Source organism: Lasiodiplodia theobromae (genome assembly GCF_012971845.1).
Source record: "Lasiodiplodia theobromae strain AM2As chromosome Unknown scaffold_23, whole genome shotgun sequence".
Taxonomy (NCBI): Eukaryota; Fungi; Ascomycota; class Dothideomycetes; order Botryosphaeriales; family Botryosphaeriaceae; genus Lasiodiplodia; species Lasiodiplodia theobromae.
This window is the reverse complement of record NW_023336439.1, coordinates 155,365-169,048: the sequence shown is the minus strand read 5'-3', so window position 1 is coordinate 169,048 and position 13,684 is coordinate 155,365. Positions and strand designations below refer to the sequence as shown.

General features: G+C 56.4%; 4 protein-coding genes across 4 annotated transcripts; 3 read left to right on the top strand and 1 right to left on the bottom strand.

Moving 5' to 3' along the window:
- Positions 1-36: 36 nt before the first annotated feature.
- On the top strand, positions 37-2,568 carry LTHEOB_7565 (C6 transcription factor; the record flags this gene model as incomplete). Its single annotated transcript, XM_035516945.1, has 4 exons — positions 37-546; positions 602-2,138; positions 2,190-2,362; positions 2,413-2,568. The coding sequence occupies 4 exons, from the start codon at positions 37-39 to the stop codon at positions 2,566-2,568; spliced, it is 2,376 nt and encodes a 791-aa protein (XP_035371074.1).
- A 1,715-nt stretch (positions 2,569-4,283) lies between these two features.
- Positions 4,284-6,041, top strand: LTHEOB_7564 (WD repeat containing protein; the record flags this gene model as incomplete). The annotated part of the gene is made up of 1 exon (XM_035516944.1): positions 4,284-6,041. One exon carries the CDS (start codon positions 4,284-4,286, stop codon positions 6,039-6,041), a length of 1,758 nt encoding a protein of 585 aa, XP_035371073.1.
- A 454-nt stretch (positions 6,042-6,495) lies between these two features.
- LTHEOB_7563 (Protein phosphatase 4 core regulatory subunit r2) lies at positions 6,496-8,360 on the top strand (the record flags this gene model as incomplete). The annotated part of the gene is made up of 4 exons (XM_035516943.1): positions 6,496-6,505; positions 6,564-6,609; positions 6,675-6,723; positions 6,807-8,360. 4 exons carry the CDS (start codon positions 6,496-6,498, stop codon positions 8,358-8,360), a joined length of 1,659 nt encoding a protein of 552 aa, XP_035371072.1.
- Positions 8,361-10,767: 2,407 nt separating this feature from the next.
- Positions 10,768-13,321, bottom strand: LTHEOB_7562 (CAMP-dependent protein kinase; the record flags this gene model as incomplete). The annotated part of the gene is made up of 6 exons (XM_035516942.1): positions 10,768-10,926; positions 10,978-11,099; positions 11,157-11,268; positions 11,319-12,609; positions 12,678-12,814; positions 12,872-13,321. 6 exons carry the CDS (start codon positions 13,319-13,321, stop codon positions 10,768-10,770), a joined length of 2,271 nt encoding a protein of 756 aa, XP_035371071.1.
- Between the last annotated feature and the right edge of the window lie 363 nt (positions 13,322-13,684).

Here is a 13,684-nt window from a genome sequence, read left to right as displayed (position 1 = left end):
GCGCCTCGATCCATTCCATTCGCTAAGGAGTTTACTATGGGAGACGACACCGCTCGCATGCTGCACTTCGAGCCGCCACCCACCAAGGTGACGCGTGTGCGCCCGCAGCTGTCGTGCATTCCGTGCCGCCAAGGCAAGCTCAAATGCAACCGCCAGCATCCGGCCTGCGACCAGTGTGTGAAGCGCTCGCGCGAGGCTCAATGCAACTATGTGCCGCCCCCGCCCAAGGACCGCACTCGCAAGGCCAAGGACATGCGTGGCCGCATCCGCCATCTCGAGAGCCTCGTTGTCGATCTGATGAGCGGCAAGGACCCCCGCACGCTAGCTCTCAACCCTCAGGACCCTCAGCAATCCTCCTCGCGCCGTCTGCCTACTCCCGATCATCCCTCTCCTGAACACCCTACCGCTTCCGACGGCCCGAAAACCCACTCTAGCTCCGGCGACGACGATCTCCTCAGCTTCCCTAGCGCCTTCGGCGCCCTCAAGATCAGCGATGAGGAAACCACCTACATGGGCGGCTCTCACTGGATGGCCGTCCTGAACGATGTGAGTCTCCTTACACGTGCCGCGCGGCCCGAGCGCACCACTAATTTGCCAACAGATCAAAGAAGTAAAAAGCTTCCTGGAGCTGGAGGAAGAGGCCGAGCAGGAGGCTGAGAAGCAGGAGAGCGAGGATGACACCGAGCTGCCGCACCGCTACACGCTGATTGTCGGCTCGCCCAAGCCGTTGAGCAAGAGGGAACTCTTGCAGAATCTGCCGCCCAAGGCCGAAGTCGACAGGCTCGTCTTCCTCTATCTTCGAGGCGGAGACCCAACGTCAATCATGTTCCACGAGCCGTCCTTCCGGCTCGAGTACGAGCGCCATTGGCAGAACCCGTCAGCCGCACCAGTCATCTGGATTGCCCTCATATACGGCATGCTATGCCTGGCCTCCATTTTTTCTTTGCGCGTGCCGGCCAACGGGATGAACCCTCAATCGCCCGAAGCAGTTCTGAAGCAAGCGGCTAGATACCATGATCTCTGCGCTTCTGCCGCGGTGCTCGGCGACTTTTCCAGACCGAAACCGTGGTCACTGGAAACTGTGATGCTCTACGCAGCCGCGGAGTTTCTTTCTGGCAGCGGGGGCGGAGGAAGTCCGACGGATGTGTGGCACATCTTCGGAACCGTCATTCGAATAGCCCTGAGAATGGGTTATCACAGAGACCCGAGTCATTATGGGATCAGTCCGTTCCAGGGAGAGATGCGGAGACGGACTTGGTACCTCATCTACGGGTTGGACGTTCTGCTGGGCTTCTCTCTTGGTATGCCTTCGATAGCCCGGGGATTTCAGAGCGACACGAGGCTTCCCCGCAACCTGCACAACGAAGACATGTCGCCAGACATGACGGACCTGCCACCCGAGAGGCCTGACTCCGAGTTGACCATCGTTTTGTATACCATCGCAAAGGCAAAGCTTCTCTCCGTCTTTGCCCCCGCAGCTGATGCAGCACACTCGGTCACACCACCGACTTACCCTGAGATCATGGATCTAGACCGGAAGCTGGAAGAAATCCACTCATTAATGCCGTTGGCTTACAGGATGAAGCCTTTGGAGGAATCGGTGGGCGAGCGGCCAGACGTCATCATGAACAGGTTGAATTTGGAACTTCTCTACCAAAAAACGCGTTGTGTTCTGCACCGCACGTATTTGGCAAAGGCGCACCACGATTCCCGCTATGAGCACTCGAGAAAAGCGTGTCTGGAGGCGTCCTTGGCACTGCTTCAGCTTCAAGCCATGATTTACCAGGCATGCCAACCTGGAGGTCTTTTGGTGCGCTGTAGTTGGTATTACGGATCACTGACAAGCCACGACTTCCTGCTTGCCGCCATGTTGCTTTGCCTGGAGATCAACTTGAATCGCGAAAGGAAGATTAAGGAGCCGGAAAGTTACTGCGAAGGGCCGTTCTCGAGTGCAGAAATGTTCGGGTCTCTGGAAAACGCGACGCATATCTGGGATTCTTATGAGGATGACCTGATCGATGCAAGTGACACCAAGAAAGCTGCAAGAGCTTTCCGCCACATCTTGGCAAAGCTCAAGGCTACTCCGGCCGAGTTTGGAATGCAACAGGAATGCGACGACGGAACAATGGCTCAGCAATGTCTGTACCCGGTTCGATATCTTCATGCGAGCAACTTGCTAACGTGTACAGTTACTACACTTCCTCAGCAATATAGTCAGCCGCCGGTGGTCCCATCCAACGGCCCTGGGATTGCATACTTGCCTACGCAGACAGCAGCGCCAATCTCGACTCAGGGATACAGTGCAGCTCCTGCAGACCCTCTCGAAGGCATGCTGGAGATGCCGCCGTTTGATATAAACTGGGTACGTCGGCATGTTGTCCTGTCTGAAAATTCCGTCACTGACAGAGGAAGGATGCCTGGGACAAGAGCGTGCTTCCCTACGAGGAATACATGCAGAATGAAGCGCAGCAGTGGCCGATCCCTTCGCAGCCTCCCGGTATGGGCGGCCCATCGGGCTATCCTCCTGGATGTCATCCAAACATGGCATACCCGTACCAGCATCAGTAGCAACAAGAGAGCCACTGGTGGCAACGCGAATGGAGGCACAGCTGAGGGTTGAGCCTCGGTCCTTGCAGGATTTCCCTGCATCAAACCTCGCCGCAGGACCGTCAAAGTCTTCGGCGTGCCTCACTTCTCTCGGGTCACGATGAACCTGCGTTGCTGGATTCCGGTGATTGGCACCCCGGCAAGTGTTCCTTGTACGGGCCTTTCTTTCTCCAATTCCGAGCTCTTTCCGTCTTTTCCGTTGCGATTAGAGGTCTCATCTCCATGAGAAACACCACGTTGAGTATCATCTCTCCGTGTTAACCAACTGACCGGCTTGTACTTTGCCAGCCGGAACCAGCGCCCGATCGGCGCTAGCCAAATCGCGATTGATCAGCGATTCCCTATGAGGTGTAGTCTCGAGAACTTCACGTAAAGCGGTGTCGTTCACAGCTCCCGAAATTCCTCGTCAGGATCCTAGAGTCGGCGACAATGAGGAGGCCGGATTTCGTGACATGTGTGGGAGACGTATCTGACTTGTGCGTGGCCATCCGCACAGTCGACATTGCAAGTGCCAGTCTGCCGAATCATTTAGACAAACTGCAGAGATCCGGCCGTAGAAGCTGGAGTCTCGGTGCATGGTGGTCTTTCTATAGGTGCAGGATAAGTCGAGTTGGCGACAGGTGTAATCTTCGATATGCGGCTGTACATAGCTGTAAATACTAGGGATTTTGAAGGCGCTGGCGGGGTTGCGACATCAGGACGCAGCGTGGGATTAGTGACTCCTTTCAATGCGGGCAGCTGTGCTTTATGTGGCTTTCCTCGACGTCCCACCAGCATGGCTCAAATCACCGAGAGAAGCCGAGCATGACGAAGCTGGGCTCAAACAAGCTTTGGACAAGTGCGAGCTGAGCATTAACACGATTCCTGTAAGAGGTTGGTCATCTACTTCCGGCAGGGTCTGTGCACAGTCGGACATACAAAGCACATGCCGGAATCCGACGACTGACAATCACATCCTATATCGGCGAGATCACGACAATTTTCTTGGTGCAGGGAGTCTGCATGGCGTGCGGTGGCACGGCTGGGTGAGAGTGGGCGGCAATCGACAGGCGGAACGGAACGGCCGAAGGGATTGCCTCCCCCTTGGCCAGGGTCGGCTAGAAGAACCACGCTCTTGACATGCGCCACACCGGCAAGTCGCCAGGGCGAGAGCAAGTCGAGCGGGTTTGCGGGGCAAGGGGGGGGAAAATTGCAGTGATGAAGCACGCGTCCGGATGTAAAGGCTGCATCTACGGCCGAGGGGCTGAGCTAGCTGCATGCGCGATTTGGCGGATTTGGCAGTGCGGCGCGGGAGACGCAAGCGCCCCAGCTCACTTTCGGATTCGCGTTCTTCTGCCTGATCCAGGCGTGGGCGAAGTTGCGGGAGGAAGGGGTGTCGGAGGTTATTCCTGGGTGGGGAGCACGTGACTTCCGTCATCGGGCCGCACCTGCCTGCGCTGCAGGGACCAGCCGCGCGGTTGCTGCGCCAACTGCCAAACACAGTTCCCTAAAGGGCGAAATAAAAACGCTGCCATCTCTCGCCCTCGCCCTCCACCATCCCACCATCTACAATCTACCCCCCAAACCTTGCAACATCTTCTCTGCACCTTTCAGCGTTCGCATTCCAGCATCAGCATACAAAGCAAAAAAGAGCTATCCCAATTACCACCTAATACGCCATGGCCTGTCCCCTGGTTATGAGCTCCCCCTCTACTCCGGTTGGCATCAAGAGACAGACCCGCGCCCGCAACGAGTCGCCCCAGACCCCCATCCGCAAGCTGGTCTTGCAGGAGGAGAAGCACGAGTCCATCCATATCCCCTCGCCGCTCGCATCGTCGTCGCGAAGCCGCCAGACATCCAACGCCCAGAAGTCCAACATCGCTCGCGACTCCCCCAAGAGCAAGAAGATAGACTTTGGCGTCTCCGAGTTCGCGCTTACGGGATCCGGTAATCCCACCCCGGCTGCTCCCACTGGCAAGAAGACTAAGAAGTCTTCGTCATCCGTCAAGCCGCGCCCGCAGAAGTCGACCCTCCGCGTGCCTCGCAACCCCACCGACCGCTTCATCCCCCAGCGTCTCACCACCGAGGCCATCGATAACGTCAACGTAGCGAGAATATCCAAGCGTGGTGAGAGCAGCCGCCCGGTTTCGCGAGAGAGCTCCACTGAGGGCTCCGCCGTCTTGGCCTCTGCTGCCAACGACCTCAACATCTTCGGCGCTAGCTCGAGCGACGACGACCTGACGCAGGCTCTGGGCCGGGTCAACTTGGACGACGAGGACGAGGAGGAGACGGTCAAGAAGCCTTCGCCCCGGACCGTTGCCTACCAGGACTCTCTTGCTCAAGCCTGCGACATGAACATCGGCTCGCGCATTCTCGAGTTCAAGCCCGTTGCGCCGCAGTCCACCAAGCCTGTGGACCTGCGTGCGCAGTACAACCGTCCTCTGAAGTCCGTCAGCGGCCAGCTTCGTCGCCGCATCGCCTCAGCCCCCGAGAAGGTGCTCGATGCCCCGAGCATTGTTGACGACTATTACCTCAACCTTCTCGACTGGTCTGCCGGCAACCAGGTCGCCGTGGCCCTTGAGCGCGCTGTCTACATTTGGTCTGCCGACACTGGCTCGGTGAACTCGCTCTTCGAGACTTCAGATGACACTTATGTCACTTCAGTCAAGTGGAGCGGCGATGGCGCCTACGTCGCTGCGGGTCTCGACAATGGCGAGGTCCAGATCTGGGATGTCGAGGATGGTACCAAGCTCCGCAGCATGCATGGCCATCAGTCTCGTGTCGGTGTCATGGGCTGGAACAAGCACATTCTCTCCACCGGTGATCGCTCCGGTCTCATCATCAACCACGACGTCCGCGTTGCCGAGCACAATGTCGCCGAGTTGTCGGGTCATAGCCATGAGGTTTGTGGCCTAGAGTGGCGCTCCGACGGCCAGATGCTTGCGAGCGGTGGCAATGACAACCTCGTCAACATCTGGGACGCACGCAGCCTGAACGAGCCCAAGCACACCAAGACCAACCACCACGCGGCTGTCAAGGCCCTTGCCTGGTGCCCTTGGCAACTCAACCTTCTCGCTACCGGTGGTGGATCGAATGACAGACAGATCCACTTCTGGAACTCGACGACGGGCGCTCGCCTGAACTCAATCGACACTGGTAGCCAGGTCACCAGCATCAGATGGTCAACTCACTACAAAGAGCTCGTTAGCACCGGCGGCTTCCCTAACAACGCCCTCTCGGTCTGGTCATACCCCACTCTGGTCAAGAACATTGAGATCCCGGCCCACGAGCAGCGCATCCTCTTCAGCTGCCTCAGCCCCGACGGCCAGACGCTGGCTACTGCATCGGCCGATGAAAACCTCAAGTTCTGGAAGCTGTTCGAGAAGAAGGCTGGTGCTTCGACGGTGTCTGCCAAGCCCCGTGCTCTTACCGCTCCTACCACCCAGATCCGCTAAAGTGTGCGACTGGATTGGCCATTGACAATTACTAACCCACAGCATTATGACAAGATACCATTCATGATCTCGGGTTGGAAGGCATGGCGTCTGGGATGGGATCTCATGTCCTAAGGATCTGGTTGTTGGCGGATTGGCGTTTTCTTTGCAATTCTTCTTGGTTATTGCTTTGTATGGCAATGGTCTGCCAGGCTGGGATTTTACTACGGATAGCAATAGCTGGACTACTAACCCATACATAGCAGCGCTAATAAAAACTGCCCTGTGGGCTTATATTAACCTTGACCGTCGCCTTTGCACATGTGATTGCCTTATGTGGATTGGTACGAGTTGCGATAAGATAAATTTCGCCGAAGTTCGGGCGGCTCATCACGACAACGCGCGCGCATCAACACGCCCGAGCGCAGCTCAAGCTTGCTTCCTCTACTACATACCTCACACCCCACCCACCACAATGCTTTCCGGTAAGTTGGCTCGGCTAGAGTCGCGTCGCGCGTGCTGATACCTATGTGCGGGAAACAGGCGAGCAGTTGCTCGAGCAGGCTGCCAAAGATGGCTCCATGGTTCCGTGAGTACACCCGCCAGCCTCGAGCTTGCTTGCCGATGAAACGCGCATGCTAACACACGCTGCAGCAGCGAGTGGCCGCGCGCCCTTGAAATCGTCTTGTCGAGACTTGAACACGTATGCGCCGCCACCAGCTCATGCCTTTGAGCCATCTCCCTCCGCAAATCGCACAAACCGCTCACCAGCGAACCTCTGTACAGATCGTCTCCAACGAATTTCCCACCCCCACGATCCCTCCACCCACCGCCGATGAGCGAGAGCGCTCGGCGACCCCCAGCAAACCGCCGCTCGAGGGCGTTCCTGCAAGTCAAGAAACCACAACTGCGGACAAGGAAAACGCACCGCCCGCCAGTAGTAGCAATGCTGCCGCCACAGTCCCCAACGCAGCCGCGCAAAATACGCCTTCGCCAGGGCCCTCCGCACAAGCTTTGTCCCGCTCCGGCTCGCAAGATGCCAACAGTGCCCCTTCACCCACCGTCGTAGGAGGCAGCGGCGCCGGTGCTGGCGATGGCGGCAACACAACCGAGGCCCACGAGGCTGCTGCGGCAACATCTTCGCTGCCGCCCGAGTTGGCGAACCTGTACACATCGATTGTGGGGGCCTTGCAGAAGCAGTTCGGACAGGAGCCGCCGCACACGGTGCAGCGGCTTGCAGAGCTTGCACTGTATCCGCAGGCACACTACCGTTTCTTGCCGCCCTACCTGCGCGCGCTGGACCGGGTGGTGAGTGTGAGCAGTTCTACGACGGTGTTTCCGCTACCGCAGGCCGCGGTGCCGGCGAGCACAGGCATCCTCAACGGCATCACGCCGACGAGCAGCACCACACCGGCGGCGGTTTCTCCTACAGCGGCGGCTCTGGGCAGCGATGAGAGTTTAGGTGGAGCTCTGCTGACGCCGATACCGTGGTTGCAGAATCGTGGTAGCAGTGGGGCTGGTGGATCGTCCAGCAACGCGAACGGGAATAGCGAACTCATCAGCGAGAGCACGGAAATGGTGGACGGACCGAACGGTGCAGGTCGCATCGAGACAGTGTCGGTCATCAACGGCGCATTGAGCTCGACTACGTCCGCTCCGAGCACCGGTGCTGGTTCTGCTGCTACCGCCACCACCTCCGCGACAACGAGCCCCTCGACTGGTGCTACCTCTGGCAACACGGCTGAGAGCCTGAGGGAGGCCGGCGCGGTGACACAGGGGGAGCTGCTGCGGCAGGAACAGGAGGCGGGCGTCGTGCCCGTGGGACAGAGCAATCCCAGACGGGGACTGCTTCCAGGCTACGCTGCAACTGCCGCCGCTGCGTCGGGGGCTGCAGCTGGTGGTGAGCAGAAGGAGGGTGAAGCAACAGTGGATGAGGGGAAGCACGATGAGATTCCACACGCGAGAGGTCCAGATGAGGTGGGCGCCGAAGACGTGGGCCCTCAACAGAGTGGCACTGGTGGAATCAATTTAGAAGCTGCAGTGGGCAGAGCGCCAGTCGCAACAACGAAGAAGGACGGAGAGGGCGAGGGAGATGCGGGAGAGACCGATGATGGTAGCAGCAGCAAGAAGCCTATGCCAGAGCAACCTCTCAGCCCGGAAGCGGAAATGAAGGATGTTGACGATGCGGATGATGAAGAGGGAGCAAAAACTGAGTCGGGCGATGAGAAGGCAGCTGCGGAGGGGGGTGAAAAGGCGAGTGAGAAGAGTGCTAAAGAAACAGAAAAGAGTTCGGATCAAAAAGATGATGGAGGCAAGTCGGACACGGAAATGACGGATTGACCTGAGCGGAGATGAAGTTTTACGAGACATGTTGCCTTCACAACACCATATCTGTGTCTTATCTTCAAGGGTTGCATGAGCACGCGTCGTTTTGCCGTTCCTTTTTCCTTTTTAAGTCTTTGTTTCTTCCCCTTTTTCTTCGCCTCGGCGTACGGAGAGCGGGCGTTCGATGGGGTCGTGGGACAGGAGGGGAATTCACTAGCGAGCATGCATGATTCCTTCTATTCGAATTAAAAAGATACAAGAATTGGATAGTGAAGAACAGAACGGTGTCCTGCTAAGTATTTGTTTTGATGAAATATAAGGTAGAATATTCAACAGGCCATTCATGTCGTCGATCATCTACCGCTATCCATCAGTTAATGGCCAAGGTGGTGGCTGACGCGAATCGAGCGCGGCGGCTTTTATCGTGCTTTTTGCAACTTTATCCATCCAGGCCGCCTCTATGTACAGCAAACATTGGATGAACATCACGTCCAAGTCAGATATTTACCAGGGTAAGATAGGACAGGCCCATATCAACGGAATACCTAGACGTCCACATTTGACACACAAGAAGCTTATATTCTACAACAGAGGCCTCTTCCCAACGAAAAATATAAAGTGTGAAGGAGGAAGCCATATGCATTGAGCTAGATCGTGCCATGCGGCAATCTAGTATCAATATAAAAAAAAAGAGGGGAGTAGAAAATAGGACCAAATGATGAAATGGGACGAAATGAAATGAGCGGCTGATTGACAACCTTGACAACTTTGCATATCTTCACAAAAGCACCGAGATGAACCAGGATAATTACCAAGCAGTTTTGTGAACGAATCGGACTCAAAAGGAAAAGAAGACAGGAGGACTTAGGTTGCCAATCTCCCTCCTCATACAGACTAGTTAATACGCTATAAAAGAGACGAAGTGAAAAGGGTAAAATGAAAGAGACAAGTGAGCACAACGAAAAAATGCAGACGTATTCTCGCTCGTACATGTATGCGCTGTCAATTGTTGCATCCACACGCACGCTGTAAAAAGCACTTGGTACGTCTTGATTCTCACGCAAAAAAAAAAAAAAAAAAAGATCCACACCGTCAGCGTATAAAAGTGTTGCGTATGCAGATGGCAGCGAGCGCATGGTATACGTGAAAAATGAAAAAGAGACACGTCAAGCCGACGCATGTGAACAAAACCAATAGACAAAGTCCCACTTTCCACTCATTCGCCAGATCGAAACGCCGCATAACGGAAAAGGAAAAGAGGAAGAGAGAAAAGAAACCGGCCTCTCCAACACCCTCAGCCCGCTCGACGTTGTATATAACCACGAAGCTACTTCTCGTGGCAAAAGACAGGCTAAGAGAGGAGATAGTCTTGTATCCCCTTAATGACTCAGCCAGTCACGGATATCTCACAGCTAACACGTCTCCTGCCACATTTGCATTTCGATTCTCCCTGTCCACTTCCAGCCTTAGCCCTTGCCACATTCGTCATTCACACAACTTGCAAAATGTCATCCATCCATGTGCCCGTCCGCCTTGCACGCACCCGGCATTGATTTGGTAGGATTGGGTCGGATGGAATAGATGAAAATTGAGAAAGGAACTTTGAGAGGACTCTTCTCCTCGGCGCTTGCAGAGTGAAAAGTGTGGTATAGATTAGAGTCGATTTTAGAAGTGACTTGACGAGTTGGTAAAGGGAAAGATGACTTAACGAATAACACCAAGCAACAGTTTCAACAAGGTACTGCAATAGCAGAAAGACGAAGAAGAAAAGGGAAAAGAATTGTTGCAGACCTCTTCCATCCGACCCATTCCACCCAACGCAACACGCCTCCCTTTCTACCGACCGCCAGAAAGAGGAGACGCAAAAACAAACAGCAGTATAGAGAGGAAAGTTTCAACACGCGTTTAAAGTCGGAAAGGAATTTTTGGGGGAATATCGAAAAGTGAGACTTGACGCCGTCACGCAAGTAACGAAAAGTTTAGATACCAGATGCACCACCCGTTCGCGTACCCGCCAGCCTAAGCGCAAGACCAGGAAAAGACACAAGAAAGTTAAGATTGATATCGAGAGGAATCGTCCACAGTAGTGACTGCTCATGGAGAGAAGCGCAGTCTGTCCGATGCGGAATTTGAGCACGGACGTACTGTGCAAGGAAGGATAACATGTCTGTAACTGGAAATAATGCACAAGTGTTGCGTGCTCCAACGGAAAGATGCTAAGATGGTCCATTGCCCTGCGCGTGCTACGCGCAAGATCGGCAACCTCAGCGTCGTTCTCGAATGTCTATCTCCGAGAAAGTCGGAAAATGCTCAGAGAAAAAGGGAGCGAGAAGAGAGGACCATCGCGGACAAAAATCTAAATGTCGACAGGAATCCTACTGGGAAAACTCGTGAGATCGGATACTCGACGTTGATGTCGTAATCATAGGGCGTCTGCTTCAACTCCATCACCTAGGAAAGCCTGATCGAAAGTGAAGGCGTTGGAGCCGGGATCATCAGTGTGCAAAAAGGTATCGAAATCGAAGTTCTCCAGCACATCGCCGCTGTCCATAGAGCCAAAGTCCAGGTTGAAAGTACCGTTCTTGAAAGCAGTTAGAAGCATGGAACTACAAGAGAGGGGAGAGACACATACGCTGTCGTTGCCAAGATCGCCAAATGGAGCATTGGCGTTGGGATCCATTGGGGGCTGGGCGGGCACCTGAGGAGGCTGGTTCGCGGGAGCGGCCGGTTGCTGTTGAGGGTTGGGTTGTTGAGCTGTTGCAGACGGGTTACTAATGGATTTCTTTTGTTGCATAGGCATTGATGGCGTACTGGGCGTGGGTGTTGGCGGAGGATTCTCGGCGTCCGAGGCCGGGGTAGCACCCGTTGTTGAACCCTTCTTGTTCGCGGCATTGGCGGCAGCTGGCGGTTTGGATGGGGCAGTCTAGAACTAGTTAGCTCGTGCGGATACAAACAACGGTGCAGCGATCTGACCTTCTTGTCGTCCTTCTTCTTGTTCTTGGGATTCGGCTTGTTGCCCTGCGAAGGAGTAGGAGGTTGATTCTGGGGTTGAGCGGGAGAAGAGGGCTGGGTCCGGCCGTTCTCATTGCCAGCAGAGGGAGCCGGCGGAGGAGGCATCTGTTGGTTCCTCTGCTGAGGAGTACCCATAGGCGGCCCCTGTTGCTGACCCGGCTGCATGCCCTGGCCCTGCTGCGGACCTCCTTGTTGCTGGCCCTGCTGCATCATCTGGGGAGGTCCGCCTTGAGGCCACATGCCTCCATTTGGCATCCGCCCACCGTTCCGGGCGAGCATCTCCATTTGCTGCTGCGGCATCTGCCCTTGGAAGCCGGGGTGCGAGCTTGGTGGTCTCATCATGCCGTTTGCCATCTGTCCCTGATAGAACTGTGGCGGCATGCCCGGCGGCATCTGGTTGGGATCAAACCCGTTCGGTAGCGGTGAGCTCCTGTTCTGCGGCATCGACCCATCCGGCATCGGCGAGCCAGGCAGGCCCGCCTGGTTCAGCTTCGGAGTGCCACGCTTCATCTGATCATTGGGATTGGGCGACGGACCAGCCCTGCTACCCTGAGGCGACATTGCGGGCGGGAAACCCGGCTGACCGACTGGAGCAGAGGCGGGATGTTGGGTGATGTTGTCCTGCTCCTGGCGCGCCATGAGGAGACGCTTCTTGTTCTGCTGCTCTAGGAGCATCAATTGCATCTGGTAGTCTTGCAGCGCATGGTTACCGGCGGGTTGTTGGCCGGGGGCGCCTGGCTGCATACGGGCGTTAGCATTGCCCTGGAAGAAGTCTTGCGAGCCATCCGCGCCTTGCTGAGCCATGGGGGAGTTTTGCATTCCGGCGTTGTTCATTTCCTTTGCCAATTGTTGGTTATTCAAGGCTGCTTTATGCTGCAAGGCAAGATTTTGAGCATATACCTGTAGACCCTTTGCCTGCACATTGGGATTCTGCCCCTGGAATGCATTAAACTGCTGCGGCGTCATGCTTGGGTCGATGCCGTTCGCCATGAGCATCTGGCCAGCCTGGGCTGCAGAAGTCGCACCCATCTGCTGCGGCTGCATTCCCTGGCTTCTTGCGCCAGGGCCCATCTGCTGGCCGTTGAACCCGTTCTCAAGACGTGGACGCTTGTTCGGCGAGGGCGCGTTCTCGGCCGAACCGGGCGACTGCGGACGCTGGTTCATGTCCATCTGCGACCCGTCCCGCTGCATCTGTTGATTCTGCATCATTTGCTGTTGCTGGTTCTTCATCTGCTGGAGCTGCTGTGCATTCCTACACCGTGGCAACGAAAGCTGTCAGTAACTATCCCACTAGGTCCATGTATCTCTGAGCCCACGTACATTGGTCCGCGATTCTGCATCATCCTCATCTGCATCTCCTTGGCATTGGTGGGCATACCCATCATGCCCCTGTACGGTTGCGTGTTATTTGTCATCATGAGGCGCTGCTGGCTTTCCTGCCTCAATTGGGCTTGTTGCTGCGGGTGTTTGTCAGCGGTGCGGCGAGCGCGGGAGGGGTATTCAGGGCAACAAACCCTAGTGTGAGCCAAATACTGCAGCTGCGCCGAGCCCGGCTTCGAGCGCTGGCGCTGCGCGTTGAAGATGTCCCAGAACTGGTGCCACCAGTCAAACAGGAAGGAGTTCTCGGAGGGGTCGATGGGCACGGCGGCCGGAGGGAGATCGTCGGGGCGTTTGTGCATTTCGTCCTTGTTGTCAGTGTCCATGTCGTCCACGCCGTTTACGTCGCGCCGGCCGCCGGGGCTGGGCTTCGTGGCAGGCCCGATGTTGATGACAAGCGCATCCTTGACCTGGCGGGCGAGATCCCAGTGGTGGTTCTTCAGGAAGTAGTCGTAGATGTACGTGTTCAGCATGGTCTGCGGATCCATAGAGTTTCGCGCGCCACCGGCCTGCATCAGCGGTGTGCCTCCAACAGGACCGCCCTGCTGTTGCATTGCGGCCATGTTGGCCTGCTGCTGGTTCATCATGAGCGGCGACGGATTGTGGGGAGCGCGGATGCGCGGTCAAGAGCGTCTGGGTCCCTTCGCGGCCGTCGGTGTGGGACTGCGGGGGAGAATGCAACGAACCCGCCTCAGGAGATGGGCGTGCTGTGCTCCAGCATGAGCGGGCGCGGCCTTGATCGTCGCGGCGGTCGTGCGATGCAGCGGCGTGAAGGCGAGGTCGGCGCTCCGGGTGCGGACGGCCGGGGTGACGGCAACGTCGGTGGGTGCTGGGGGCGCGTTGGGCTCGCGGCGTTGGGGGGTTGCGGGCGCAGGCGTGCGATCACTCGAGGTGCGCGTGGGTGATGGTGGTGGACGGGAGTCGGAGAGGCGCGGTGGGTGCTGAGTATC